Source organism: Schistocerca piceifrons, chromosome 8, assembly GCF_021461385.2.
Source record: "Schistocerca piceifrons isolate TAMUIC-IGC-003096 chromosome 8, iqSchPice1.1, whole genome shotgun sequence".
Lineage (NCBI taxonomy): Eukaryota > Metazoa > Arthropoda > Insecta > Orthoptera > Acrididae > Schistocerca > Schistocerca piceifrons.
This window is the reverse complement of record NC_060145.1, coordinates 340,428,318-340,443,437: the sequence shown is the minus strand read 5'-3', so window position 1 is coordinate 340,443,437 and position 15,120 is coordinate 340,428,318. Positions and strand designations below refer to the sequence as shown.

At 45.1% G+C, this 15,120-nt stretch overlaps 1 protein-coding gene across 1 annotated transcript in view; it reads left to right on the top strand.

The window, feature by feature from the left end:
• Window positions 1–15,120, top strand: part of LOC124712338 (ankyrin repeat domain-containing protein 50) — a 151,105-nt gene that overhangs the window by 15,846 nt on the left and 120,139 nt on the right. Inside the window, exons 3-4 of the mRNA XM_047242633.1 lie at window positions 56–396; window positions 9,580–9,835. Of these exons, the coding sequence (XP_047098589.1) occupies window positions 56–396; window positions 9,580–9,835 (597 nt within the window). The remainder of the gene's footprint in view (window positions 1–55; window positions 397–9,579; window positions 9,836–15,120) is intronic.

Genomic DNA, 15,120 nt, shown 5'->3' with positions numbered 1-15,120 from the left:
GCTGCTTCCCCAGAAAGGTGTTCTGATGGGCGGATGTGCGCCGGCGTGCCCGCAGGTGCGCACGGACCCCGAGATCGTGGCGGCGCTGCGGCCGGAGAGCGTTGAGCGCGACCCTGACGAGGCCCTGAAGCGTGCCGTGCTGTTCCCGCTGCTGGAGCTGGAGCCGCCGCGGCACGCGCTCTTCCTGCTCGTCGACTCCATCGACGAGGCGCAGACCTCCTCCGCCGGCGGCTCCTCGCTGGCCTCGGGCGGCGGGGGCGGCGGGGGCGGCAGTAACAGCAGCAGCGCGCGCCGCGGCAGCGCGGGCGGGGGGCCGTCGCGCACCGTGGCAGAACTGCTCGCCGCCACGCACCACCTCTTCCCGCACTGGCTCGCCCTCGTCTGCACCGCTCGCAGGTCAGTCCGACGCTGCTTTCGCATTAAGGCTGCAAGCTTCCTGCTGAGCTCTGAGAAACATGTCTCTCCTCTTCTCTATGTACATACACTACTGGCCATTAAAATTGCTGCACCACGAAGATGACGTGCTACAGACGCGATTTTTAACCGACAGGAAGAAGATACTGTAATACACAAATGATTAGCTTCTCACATCATTCACACAAGGTTGGCGCCGGTAGCGACACCTACAACGTGCTGACATGAGGAAAGTTTCCAGTCGATTTCTCATACACAAACAGCAGTTGACCGACGTTGCCTGGTGAAGTGTTGTTGTGGTGCCTCGTGTAAGGAGGGGAAATGCGTACCATCACGTTTCCGACTTTGATAAAGGTCGGATCGTAGCCTATCGCGATTGCGGTTTATCGTATCGCGACATTGCTGCTCGCGTTGGTCGAGATCCAGTGACTGTTAGCAGAGTATGGAATCGGTGGGTTCAGGAGGGTAATACGGAACGCCGCGCGGAATCCCAACGGCCTCGTATCGCTAGCAGTCGAGATGACAGGCATCTTATCCGCATGGCTGTAACGGATCGTGCAGCCACGTCTCGATCGCAGAGTCAACAGATGGGGACGTTTACAAGACAACAATCATCTGCACGAACAATTCGACGACGTTTGCAGCAGCATGGACTATCAGCTCGGAGATCGTGGCTGCGGTTACCCTTGACGCTGCATCACAGACAGGAGCGCCTGCGATGGTGTACTCAACGACGAACCTGGGTGCACGAATGGCAAAACGTCATTTTTTCGGATGAATCTAGGTTCTGTTTACAGCATAATGATGGTCGCATCCGTGTTTGGCGACATCGCGGTGAACGCACATTGTAAGCGTGTACTCGTCATCGCCATACTGGCGTATCACCCGGCGTGATTGTATGGGGTACCATTGATTACACGTCGCAGTCACCTCTTGTTCGCTTTGACGGCACTTTGAACAGTGAACGTTACATTTCAGATGTGTTACGACCCGTGGGCTCTACCCTTCATTAGATCCCTTATGATTGCAATAAGTTCCTTGAAACGTTCTCTTGCCATAATACCATTGTATCCAGGCCGCCCCATTAGGTCTGACCAAAGATCGTGTACACTGACAGAATTGTCGTTATTTGCCCCCATAGGTATCAGGATTCCTATAAAAGTATACAATTCTTTCTCATTAGTCAAAGTAACATTTCGCCTAGCTGCCTCTTCATTTGAATGTTTTATATAACATCCATGATGTCAGGCGTAAGAAGTAACTTCAAGGCTTCTCCAGGTGAATGGCAAACACCAGCTGGAGTTACTCCTGCCTGCTCTCTTACTATATTAGCAACAGACCTCCGAGGAATTCTAGGTTGTGTGGTTACGTACCTTCTTCCAGACTTGGCCACAATAACATCCTGATGGTCACTGCCTGAAGCTGCGCCATCTTCATCCTCTCTAACACCCACATCACCTTCCCGATCTGAATCATACTCCATACACCATCCTCATATTCACTTTCATTCCCCGAGTCAGAATCTTCATCTAAAATTTCATTTAGAACTCTTTCTAAAGACGAGTCACGTATTCTTTTAGTCATTTCTAAATCTGGGTGTGAACAGTAGGGAACTGCACTAACTCACTCCAAGTTTACGAGATAAATAACAGCTGACTGCCATCAACCGATTTTTGTGTATATCAAGAATACCAACCAACAAGAAACTAACTTGCATTGTTGTAGAGATGAGAAATACGAAATCCTACTAAGGGAAATTTTCTATAGCATGGAAGCCTAATGGGGCGGGGGGGGGGGGGGGGAGAGTTTGTTGGACCCATAATAAGTTTATTTATTTTTTCTTTCAAAGCCGGAATTTTCTATAAAATACATTTCATAAAACAGCCAACAAAAAATAACTCAAAGGGAATATGTAGTATGAAAGTTTCTTGTGCAAAAGCAGGGGACATAAAAAAATTGTGGGTTCAACGACCCCCCCCCCCCCCCCTTAGGCGTCCTAGGATTAAATGCATGTTACTGCGACTGTTGACTACTAAAACGCAGAACTACACTAGCACGAACTATTCTCTAGTCACCTCTGAATCAGACCGATGGATAAACAGAAGAAATTGTTACAAAATATGTTGAAACCTGCCTGCATGCTCAAGCTCACGGACAAGTTAGAACTTGTCGCGAACTAGTTAGAACTTGTGCAAGCCTGCCTGTTCGTTTTTACTACTGCACACTTACCTTTCCACAAACGCATAAAGGAGACTAAACTTGAGAACACACACACACACACACACACACACACACACACACACACACTTGTACATCGAACACTGGTCGGTGATGCATTAATCCATGTACAGGCTTTTAATATCACATGACTTTCAGCTATAACGCTAAATCCAGACGTCTTACAACATTCCTGATTGCAAAATCGGTATCAGCGCACACTACTACACAACACTCACATTAATTTCACCCAGTAGTAATTTCATTGTTGCATAGTGTTAAAAACCACTGATGATAATGCTTCATTAATAAAAGAAGCGAAACCCATATGGCAATAAACAAACTGCCTTTCATTTAACTGTAAGGACGGAACATAGAAACATGCTGTCATGAATACTAAACATGGCTGCCAAATACGTATGTAGTTCTAAGAGTTACGTACAATATTTTTAACTAATATTTTGGGTCTTAAACTGATAATTGCATGTTTCAATTGTACATAAATAAATTTTATAAAATAAAATAACTTTTAAAAATATCGAAATTTTATATTGTGTTAAAAAATACAGCAAACTCCCAATTACAGCATGTGTGAGGAGATAATTTACCTTGTTTGCATGGTATGGTGATTTTAGAAAAAGAAAATAAAAAAAATGAAGCCTGAAGTATTCTGTTACGATTAGAGTGAATCTAAATTTCTGTCTGTGAAGGCGTAGACGACGGAGACATCCACCAGTAGTTAAACAGCGACGCTTATGAACCGCGATTTGAACTGCTTAGTGAAACGGATGTAGAAAACTAATTGTGCTCGTTAGAGGAGAACAGCAAAGATGAGGGTACCTAGAAGTCCGTCATCTAGCATAACTAACCACTGAAATGCGCTGATATGTTGTTATAGTATGCAGGAATAAATTCATTTGCGTATACTGATGTTTAGACTCTCCGGAAAAAGAGTGATCTTTCGTCAGGATCAGAAAAAATTGACCAATTATTTCGCGAAGCTGAACTGAAATACAACAAAATTCGGTGTATTTAAAAATAATTTTGTAAATCAGTTGTCATTTTGCGGCGTGTAACGCCTAAGTAATGCTTTTAAATTTGACATTTAGTTTGTTTTGCGAATGCACTCTGTTCCAGTTCCATTGTGACTGTGGCTCTGAAAAATAAGCCGTGCATTATGTTTACAAAATTACTTTATTTATTCATAGTGGTCTCCCACTGAATCAGTACACAGGTGAAATCGTTTAAAAGGGTTTTTAAAGAGTCATTGTAGTACTTTTTCGCAACTGGGTTTAGTGCTGCAGTACAGTTTTCTTGGGTGTCCGTAACTGCGTCGTTGACGTCGTCTTTTCATAGCCTATTTCAATTTGCGGAACAACCAAAGTCGGCTGGAGCCAAATCCGGAGAATACCGTGGGTGATCCAGCATTGTGATCCAAAAACTCCTCAGTCATAAACGATGGGGGCTCAAAAAACTTGACGAGCGTCAGACACAGTGTTCCGTTCGCGGCCAGAACGCCTGTTGCAGCGATGCCAGCGCTTTGATCTTCTACACGGCTGTTGTTGAAACAAGAACAATCATAACGCTGGAACTCACCACGAGATAGCATTGCAGTTTGAATTTTCACACAAGCAGTCACAACAAACCTGAGACACTGTGCAGAGGGCGCTCAAAAAGTTTTGCACAGTCGTCTCTAATTTTTTTGTTTTTTGTAGGAAAATAATGAAATTTTTTCTGAACATATTTGGAACATTTAGCTACTTAAAAGCTATCTGAATGGCACGAAAAGTGTGAGGTCATCCACATGAGTGCTAGAAGGAGCTCGTTAAACTTCGGTTACAAGATAAATCAGTCTAATCTAAAAGTCGTAAATTGAACTAAATACCTAGGTATAACAATTACGAACAATTGAAATTGGAAGGGACACACAGAAAATGTTGTGGGGAAGGCTAACCAAAGACTGCGTTTTGTTGGCAGGACACTTGGAAAATGTAACAGACGTCCTAAGGAGACTGCACTTGTCTGTCCGTCCTCTTTTAGAATACTGCTACGCGGTGTGGGATCCTTTCCAGATAGGACTGACGGAGTACATCGAAAAAGTTCAAAGAAAGGCAAAACGTTTTGAATTATCGCGAAATATGGGAGAGAGTGTCACAGAAATGATACAGGATTTGGGCTGGAAATCATTAAAAGGAAGGCGTTTTTCGTTGCGACGGAAACTTCTCACGAAATTCCAATCACCTTTCTCCTCCGAATGCGAAAATATTTTGTTGGCACCGATCTACGTAGGGAGGAACGATCACCACGATACAACAAGGGAAATCAGAACTAGTACGGAAAGATATAGGTGTTCATTCTTTCCGCGCGCTATACAAGATTGGAATAATAGAGAATTGTGAAGGCGGTTCGATGAACCCTGTACCAGGCACTCAAATGTGATTTGCAGAGTATCCATGTAGATGTAGATGTAGATGTACTAAATGCAGCCTCCTTCAGCTGTGACGTATCTGGCCCAACGTTATTTCCATGACGTAAATGCACTTTGGTAAAATTTTGGGGATTGACTTCTACACCATCGCTTGACACAGGAAATAAGGTCTTTCTCACTATCAAATGTTTTACCGCGCAGGTGGGCCTTCAGACGACCAAAGAGTTAAAAATCAGACGGAGACAACTCCGGACTGTAGGGAGGATGAGGAACAATTTTCGAACCCATTTTCCTGATTTTCTTCTGCGTCATAAGAGCTGTATGTGAATTGGCGTTGTCATGTTGTAGTCTGATGAACAGCTGGCCCTGAAGCTGTGGGTCTCGATGGCACGTCGCAGCTTGTCCAATAACAGTCACGGTCCCGGTTAATTGTGGAGCCAGGTTCCAAAAATTCGATGAATATGACACCACACGGATCGCAGAAGAAGGAGACCATCATCTTTCGGCCTGATGTTCGTGAAAGTCTTGGTTTCTTCTTCCGAGGGGTACCTGGACGACGCCACTCCATGCTCTGGCTTTGCACTCAGGTTCGGACAAAAACAACCATGTTTCATCCTGGGTAACGACGCCGTCAAAACAGTTTCCACTCTTCAGTAAAGGTCTTCATGAGACTCTCGCACACGTTCTTCCTCATCGTTTTCATTTCTCTTATCAATAATCGAGGCACCCAACTTGCACAGATTGTTCTGTACCCTGGTGACTCTACCAGTGATACCACACTACCCAATGACAAACGAGTCATTTCAGCAAGCTGTCGTGTCGCCAAACATCTGTCATTTTTAATGATTTGATCAATGGTGTCCTTACTAACGTCACTCACTGTCGTGGATGGCCTACCGCATCGCGGATTGTCCAATAGACAGAAATCACCATCTTCAAACCTCTACAACCACCGCTGGATACTGCTGCGGTCCACTGTGTCCTCCCATAAACAGGGGGCAACTTCTTGTGAATCGATGTGGCAGAGTCATCGCTGGTCTTAAAGAGGAACTCCATTACCGACCGTTGTCGCAACCTGACATCTACTTCATGGTACATTATGGTTCACCTGTAAATAAAAGAAAATACTTTTATACAGGGTGGTCCCGAATTCATGGTACAAACTTTAATGGTAGGTACAGGACATTGTAACAAGGATTTATTGTATAGGAATGTATAGTCGCAGGTGACGCGGTGAGGCGTAAACAGGGGAAAGAGAAATGGAGTGATCGGTTGGTGTCACTGCCGGTAGAGGGCAGTAGATGAACATGATGTATCGCAGTAGGGACAAGCGCCATTCACAATTGTGCTGCCGTAGACGATGGGTGACTTTACGTATGCAGAAAAAGCAGACATGCATTACATGTACGGCCGTGCAAATGGTAACGCCAGAGCTGCGTTACGAATGTATCGCGCGGAGTATCCTAATCGACGAATGCCGGATCATAGAATTTTTCAACGGTTACATCGTCAACTTTGTGAAACAGGTACGTTCGACGTCAACAGACATGACGCTGGTCGATTAAGAGCTGTACGCACTCCAAGACTGGAAGAACGCATCTTGAACATAGTGGCTGATAGACCCGAGTCAAGCACAAGAACTGTTGCGCGTGACGTACATGTGAGTCATCAGACTGTATGCAGAGTGTTAAATGAAAATCGCTTACACCCCTTCCATTTTCAAAAAGTACAAGCATTGAATCCGGCAGATTATCCTCTTCGCGTGAACTTCTGCCAGTGGTTGTTGCAGCAATGTGCGTTGCAGCCGGATTTCGTAGGTCATGTGCTATTTACAGATGAAGCGACATTTTCACGCGAGGGTGTCTTTAATGCGCACAATTCCCATGTGTGGGCAACAGATAATCCACATGCAACGCGTCCACATGCGTATCAACAACGTTTCGGTATTAATGTGTGGGCTGGTATTGTGAACGACTTTTTGATTGGGCCATACTTACTACCCACGCGACTCTGTGGCGAAAGCTATCTTATTTTTCTGCAAGAAGTGTTACCAGAACTGCTGCAAGATGTTCCGCTCGCCATTCGTAACCGCATGTGGTTTCAGCACGATGGAGCGCCAGCACACTTCAGCACTGCTGTACGGAATTACCTGAATGCCACGTTTGGTGCTAGATGGATTGGGCGTGGTGGACCAGTCCCTTGGCCACCCCGATCTCCTGATTTCTCTTGCCTCGATTACTTTTTATGGGGACATCTTAAGAGTCTTGTTTATGAGACTCCAGTTGACTCAGATGAGGATCTCGTTGCTCGCATATCTGTAGCTGCTGCAGGTGTGCGTGAAATACCAGGCATCTTTGAACGTGTACGCCAATCGCTGCACCGACGCTGTCAAGCATGTATCGCTCATGGTGGACGCAATTTTGAACACTTACTGTAAACATGACACTTGTCAACAACGATTTCAATAAAATCTTTCGTTTTCCTTTCGGCCGTTATTTCCCCTGTTTACGCCTCACCGCGTCACCTGGGACTATACATTCCTATACAATATATCCTTGTTACAATGTCCTGCACCTACCATTAAAGTTTGTACCATGAATTCGGGACCACCCTGTATACCAACATATAGGTAAATTTTCCAAGTGTCTTCACAAAAAATTTCATTCTCCTTCTGCAAAAAATAAAAAAATTAGAAACGACTATGCAAAACTTTTTGAACGCCCTTTGTATCTTGTACGAGGGTGAGTCAAATGAAAACTTTAAATTTGTAATAACAAATCGAAATTTCGCGCCGTTATCCTGTAAGTTGGTAAGCGTGCTACAAATAGCGTGTAGAATGGCCTGTAGGTGGTAGCATAGTGTAGATGCACACATACCGTTGCAGTATCAGTATAAAGATGGCCGCCCCACTTGCGACTTGCACCAGAGAAGAACAGCGTTCTGTTATTCGGTTTTTGCGTAGTGATGGCGTGAAACCTATTGAAATTCATCGACGAATGAAGGTTCAGTACGGTGATACGTGTTTGTCACAGCAGCAAGTCCACGAATGGAGTAGGAAGTTCGCAAATGATGTGACTTCGGTGGAAGATGCTCCTCGTCCAGGTCAGACACAACGAGTTGTGACTGCACAGAACATTGCAGCAGTTGAAGCCATGGTGAAGGAAAACCGCCGAGTGACACTAAATGACATTGCAGCATGTTTACAGATCAGTCATGGGTCAGCACACCACATTGTGCATGATGTGGTCCAGTTTCACAAAGAGTCTGCAAGATGGGTGCCACGGCAGCTGACTCCTGAAATGAGAGAACCATGTGTTGATGCTAGTGAAGAACTTCTTCGGCGCTTTGCACGAGAAGGAGATGGCTTCCTTGCAAAAATCGTTACTGGGGACGAAACCTGGGTTCACTTCCACCAACCGGAAACGAAGAGAGCGAGCAAGGAATAGCGCCATTCCTCATCACCAAAGCCAAACAAGTTTCGAACAGAACCATCAGCAGGGAAAGTTGTGCTGACACTCTTTTGGGACGAAAAAGGCGTTATTTTGGAGCATTACATGCCTAGAGGGACGACTGTCACCAGTACGTCATACACAGCTCTCCTAAAGAATCATCTGCGGCCTGCAATCAAATCAAAGCGACGAGGATTGCTGTCAGCAGGTGTCCTTTTGCAACATGACAATGCAAGTCCCCACACTGCCCGTACAACAGTTGCAACAATCACAGACCAGCATTTTGAGTGTATTCCTCATCCACCATGCTCATCAGACCTTGCCCCAAGAGATTTCCATATATCTGGACAACTCAAAAACGCAATGGAAGGAAAGAAGTTCCGTTCTGATGAAGAGGTACGCCACCCGGTGCATGAGTGGCTGCGCGGACTACCAAAAGAATTTTTTTCTAAAGGAATTTATGCACTTTGTAAGCGCTGGAGGACTTGTATTGAGCGTGGGGGAGATTATGTTGATAAGTGATACAGCTTCGTACCACTTCTGCACAATAAATAGAACTTAAAAAAATATTTAAGGTTTTCATTTGACTCACCCTCGTAAATAGCATTTTCTGATAAAAACTTGTGTTTTTGGATTATCCATGTTATTTGGTTATTCACGAAGTGTCAGTTACACATTAAGCTGGTTAATTATCGCCGGCCGGGGTGGCCGAGCGGTTCTAGGCGCTACAGTCTGGAACCGCGCGATCGCTACGGTCGCAGGTTCGAATCCTGCCTCGGGCATGGATGTTTGTGATGTCCTTAGGTTAGTTAGTTTTAAGTAGTTCTAAGTTCTAGGGGACTGAACCATTTTGGTTAATTATCTAGATATAACAGAACAACGTACACAACTGTTATTTGCACAGAAAATAAAACTGAACATACAAAAATAAAGAAATGACCGATACCAAGAGACTGATACCCAGTGAAACTGTAACCGATATCGTTCAAAACAGTTTAGACCGACCTCGCATGAGGAATGTGAGGCTGTCGGGAGAGTGAAGGATTACAGGAGGGTTTGTTGTGGTGGCAGGCACAGCCGCGCGGTGGCGCGCCTGTTCGCGGGCTTCCGGCGCATCGCGCTGGACGACCTGCGCAAGTCGCAGGTGGTGCGCGACGTCCAGCAGTACATCCTGGCGCGGCTCGACCAGGAGGACGCGCTGCGGCAGCACATCAGCCGCGACACCGCCGAGATGCTCAACCAGCTGCACATCAAGAGCAACGGCTGCTTCCTCTACCTCGAGAAGGTGCTCGACGGCGTCGCTGAGAACTTCATCGTGCTCAGGGAGGTGAGTCTCTGGCTGCACTGCTCTACGCTGCTCTACTCTGCTCTGACCTACTTGTCTAGGCCTCCTGCCGCCATTGTCAAGATGTCTTGGCATGAGGATAGCTCATAACAAGAACGGTTCATAGTACAAAGCTCGGTGGCGGAGCCGCGCTAAAAGATACAGGGTGTCCCAAAAGCAGATAATTTGTTTCGTTACGACTGAAATGTTCGTAGCTATTTACAGCCTATAGTGTGGAATTCATTTGACCCGCCAGGCTAGCCGGGAGCACTAACGCGCTGCTTCCTGGACTCGGGTAGGCGCGCCGGCCCTGGATCGAATCCGCTCGGCGGATTACCGACGACAACGGGTGTGCCGGCCAGCCTGGATGCGGTTTTTAGGCGGTTTTCCACATCCTACTAGGTGAATACCGGGCCTATTCCCACGTCCCGCCTCAGTTACACGCAGACATTTGAAACACATTCACACTATTTCACGATTTACACTAGACGCAGACAGGTGGGTTAGACTACTTCCGTCCTGGGGGGGTATGGGGTGGTGGCAGGAAGGGCATCCGGCCACCCCTTAAAATTAACCAAGCCAATTCCGTACTTAACCATGCCGACCCTGCGCACAATGCGGGATAAAGGCGGTAGAAAAAGAAAGTCTGGAATTCATTTGTGAAAGACCAGGGCCAGGTATGTCCACTTTTCACGTTTTGACAGAAAGGAATCTGTAGCACAGCTGATCGGCAACTGGCGGCCACGACCCAGATCCGCCAGCCATTTGTTTCAAACCGGTCCGCAGAGGAAATTTAGTGCAAGAGAGAGTGAAATTATCCAGTTACACTACGCCTGGGATACATTTTCGGAAATTTCCGCCAACGCTCGGCTCGCTACATGAGTAATGCTTTCTTATTGGCCGTACAGCCTGTAAAGGTTTCAATAAGTTTTGCTGTCATTGGTTTGAGCAGTTCCGGCCATTTCGTACGGTGCTAACAACATAAGATTCGTGCCTATCGTCTGTAATGGAACATTTAGGGATGGGACTTCGAATGATGAATATCAATATTCGCTAGAATCGGATATCACCGCTAAAAAAACCGATAACGGTGATTAATCGAACAATAACTTAATAATATCACGTGTTATTTAAAACTGTGAGGAGTCGGTTTTCTGGATTGATAAAAAAATTAAGGAAAAACCAAATTTAATAATACATTATTTTAGATATCATCAGAAAAGTCTTACGAAAAAGACTCAAAATACGGATAATATGAATGAAATTTACTGTCTACGAAATTTAAAAAAGTAATTTGTTGGCATGTTCTGCTTTTTATCTACTTCTCTGACCAGAAATTTCTTCACCAGCTTTTCATAATAGTCTTCCTGCTGCAACTGAAGTTCCCTCAGCTGATGAATATTGCGTAGCTATGAAATACAGACTGGAACTCGACTGAGATATTTCTATCCAGGTTGTGCAAGGATTATTGATTCTATAAATATACTAATAATTCTGGAGAAATGTCTTCAATGTCTAGAGTTCCTCTCTTTTTACCTTCCACGTTTCGAGAATTACATTTCAAACTGTTCTACCACAGTTACTTTCAAAAGATAGAAGGTTACCAAACTACACAACTGACAAGTCAAAATTTCTCTAAGACCTTTAAAGGAAAAACTATGGCTACCGTTCTTGTTCTGTAATTATTTCAGTATTAAAAAATGAAGTAAAAGTTAAATTTTCTCTGTTACGAGTAGATGACCGAAATATTGTTTTCTGATTATATCGCCACAAAATATTGATGTTACCGGTATAACGACTGGATTAATATCGATTAAAAATATCGCGTAACTGATTCAGATATATCGATGTATTGTTGTCAGGAATCCCAAGCATAGAACAAATGTCACAAGGAAGGAAAGACCGAACGAGATGGCGCGATGGTTAGCACACTGAACTCGCATTCGCGTGCACGACGGTTGAAACCCGTGTTCGGCCATCCAGATTTAGGTTCCTTTAAAAGGGCACGGCCGGCTTCGTTCCCCATTCTTCTCAAATCCGATGGGACCGATGACTTCGCTGTTTGGTCCCCAACCAACCAACCAACCAACGGAAAGGAAGGAAGCCGCACTGTTTCAATGTTATTGTCAGTACGTCATTATACGAGGGTAATCCCAAAAATAAGGTCTCCTTTTTTTATATAAGTGCAGAACTCCGCTTGTGTGGCAGTTGGTCACACTGTTATGAAGAGTGCTTCACGCGCTGTGTGTAAACATGCGCACGCTGCGCTGAGGCGCTCAATCCTGGCTTGGCAGCCGTTGAGAATGGAGCTCCCGCTGCATGTTACCGCCAAGTGCGAATTGCGCGGTCATTCGGTTTTTGAACGCAAAGGGCACTGCGCCAATTGAAATCCATCGCCAATTGAAGGAAACGTGTGTTGAGTCGTGCATGGATGTCAAAAATGCTCGAAGTGGTGTAGTGTGTCTGCAGCTGGTCGGACCGAAATTCGCTACGAACAGCGGAGCGGGAGACGGTCAATTTCTGAGGAGACAGTGTTGAATGTTGAGCAAAGCATGCGTGAAGATCGGCGGACCACCGTGGATGATCTCTGCACGTTGGTTCCTGAGGTTTCCCGAAGCACCGCTCACAGAATTTTAACGGAAACATTGAACTACCGGAAGGTGTGCGTAAGATGGGTGACACGCATGTTGACTGAGGACCACATTCGGCAACAAGTTGATCGGTTGGGTTGTTTGGGGTAGGAGACCAGACAGTTAGGTCATCGGTCTCATCGGATTAGGGAAGGACGGGGAAGGAAGTCAGCCGTGCTCGTTCAAAGGAACCGTCCCGGCTTTTGCCTGAAGCGATTCACGGAAAACCTAAATCAGGATGGCCGGACGCGGGATTGAACCGTCGTCCTCCCGAATGCGAGTCCAGTGTGCTAGCCACTGCGCCACCTCGCTCGGTACGAGTTGATGCTTCCCGCGCATTTCTTCAACGCCTTGCAGCCGAACAGGACAACTTTCTGGACCCAATCGTCACAGGTGACGAAACCTTGCGATTCAGCTCCGACGACGAGGTGAAAGAAGAGGTTCATAACTTTCTGAACAGGATGGCGGCGAGCTGATGTGACATGGGCATACAAAAACTGCCACAGCGTCTACAAAAATGTATCGACAGAAATGGTGATTACGTCGAAAAATAGCTAAATGTTCAAGCTGTAAACTGATGTAAACCATTGTAGAAATAAACAGGTCTATGTACTTATAAAAAAATAGGATTACCCTCATAATAACATTCTGATGGTGAGTGTTGTCGTATTGTCAGTACGAGAAATATTGATAGCCAAAGGCCCTGCTGCAGTGATAACATCGGTTCTCGTCAGATCACTGAAATTAAACGCAGTTGGGCTTGGCTAGTACTTGGATGGGTGAGCGTCCGACTCTGCCGAACGCTGTTTGGAGGAGGGCTGCAGTCAGCCTTTGTCAGGCCAATTGATGATCTCCTTGACTGGGAAGTAGCGGCACTGGTCACGAAAACTGATAACGGCTGAAAGAGTGGAATGCTGGCAACATGCCCCTCCATATCTGCTTGCCGTGACGCCTATCGGCAGAGGATGACCCGGCGGAAGTTTAGTTAGAAATATTGAAGATCAGTATTGATTCCGACGAAAATATTCTCCGTATGACCATTACGTATTGAGCGTGAGAGGGCGAGTATTTTCGGTTTGACAAGTCGTTGTGTTGTTCGCCCGTTTCCAGTTTGGCTTCTGTATAGTACAGGGTGCTTCAAAAAGAATGACATGATTTCAAAACTCATATTTATCGAAAAAAAATATACTACCAACATGGAATGAACTAAAAAATACTCGCAAAATCTTAAAAGTTTTTGCTATGTTATTACACATCCTTTAAATGTCCACCAGCAGCACGAACAACATCTAGACGTCACGAGGTAACGGAGAGAGGAACACACTTTCCTTCACATACCCCATAAGAAGAAATCGCTTGGGGTAATGTCTGGCGATCTTGGAGGCCACGTATGCAGGACTCAGGGAGGGCGGGGGGGGGGGGGGGGGGGCACTCAGGCGAAAACGCTTGCTATTGGGTGGAGCGCCGTGACGTCACGACGAGGACCCTAGCGCAACGTAGCTGTATGCTTACACGGCAAATGCGCTGTACCACAGACTCAGTGCCATGATACTCGATCATTTTACTTTCGGTTTCGTTCGATACGCATCTGTACAAGTCAAAACAAGGGGCATGACAGGTTTTGTACACATTAAAAGTAAATAAATGATAATTAAGATGAAACATAACTCACTCGTTTGATGAAGAAGCAAATGTTAAAGTAGTCTGTTTCTACTGTCGTTTACCAGACGACGATGCAATCCATAACTGCTTCCTCTTTGCGGCACATTTCTTCATTGCTTCCAACTTTGCTTCTTGATTGAGATGCCTAATCCTTATAAATGTTCTCGTTTTTACGTAAAGAGTAATAACTGCTTCATGAACCTCAGGAAACTTTTGTTTTAAAACAGAGCACAGAACTTAACGACATTTTATTGTTTACACACTCCATTTCTGTGAAAAGCAGCAAATTCTTCTTCAAACTGCAACATTCTGTTTTCCCATGCTGACGTTGGAGTGTAAAGACCACCACGAGATATAATTGATATCCAGTCTGCAGCATTATCTCCTTCATTTTTTGCTCCTGGAAAGCCTAGTGATTTATCAATGTTGTGGCATTTAAATGCAATATAGCCTGCAATGCATTTTACCGCATCTGGAAGAACATCTGAAATTACAGAGTCATCCCCCATTGTTACGACGTCTGTCAGTAAATTTTCTTCCACATTCACAGTTTCTGGGATTTCTCGTAGGTGCGCTTCGTCAGCAACATTTACAGAGCTCACTGGTAATGAAACTTAGGGATGCAGAATCCGGTCCGACGTCACACTAGGAAGACTCTGTGTTTAATTCTTTAGTAACTGGCGTGTTCCCAGAATAAGAAATATCACTTGCATTACCCGTCAGATAAGGAAACGTATACTGTTCCATACTTCAAAAGGTGTAGGATTGTTATGAAATATACCTAATCCTCGTACCCTAGAAAAAAAGTTTTCCAGGCAATCTTGATTCCGTCTACAAGTTAATATATAGCTAACTTCCATACTTTTCAGACTTTCGAAAAGACCAAAGAGAGATTTTATTGAAGTTATGAAACCTTTTTGGAAAGGCAACATTCTTTCTTTGTCACCAACGTGCATTGCTGAACAGATACTAAGAATCTCTTCAAAGTATTTTCTT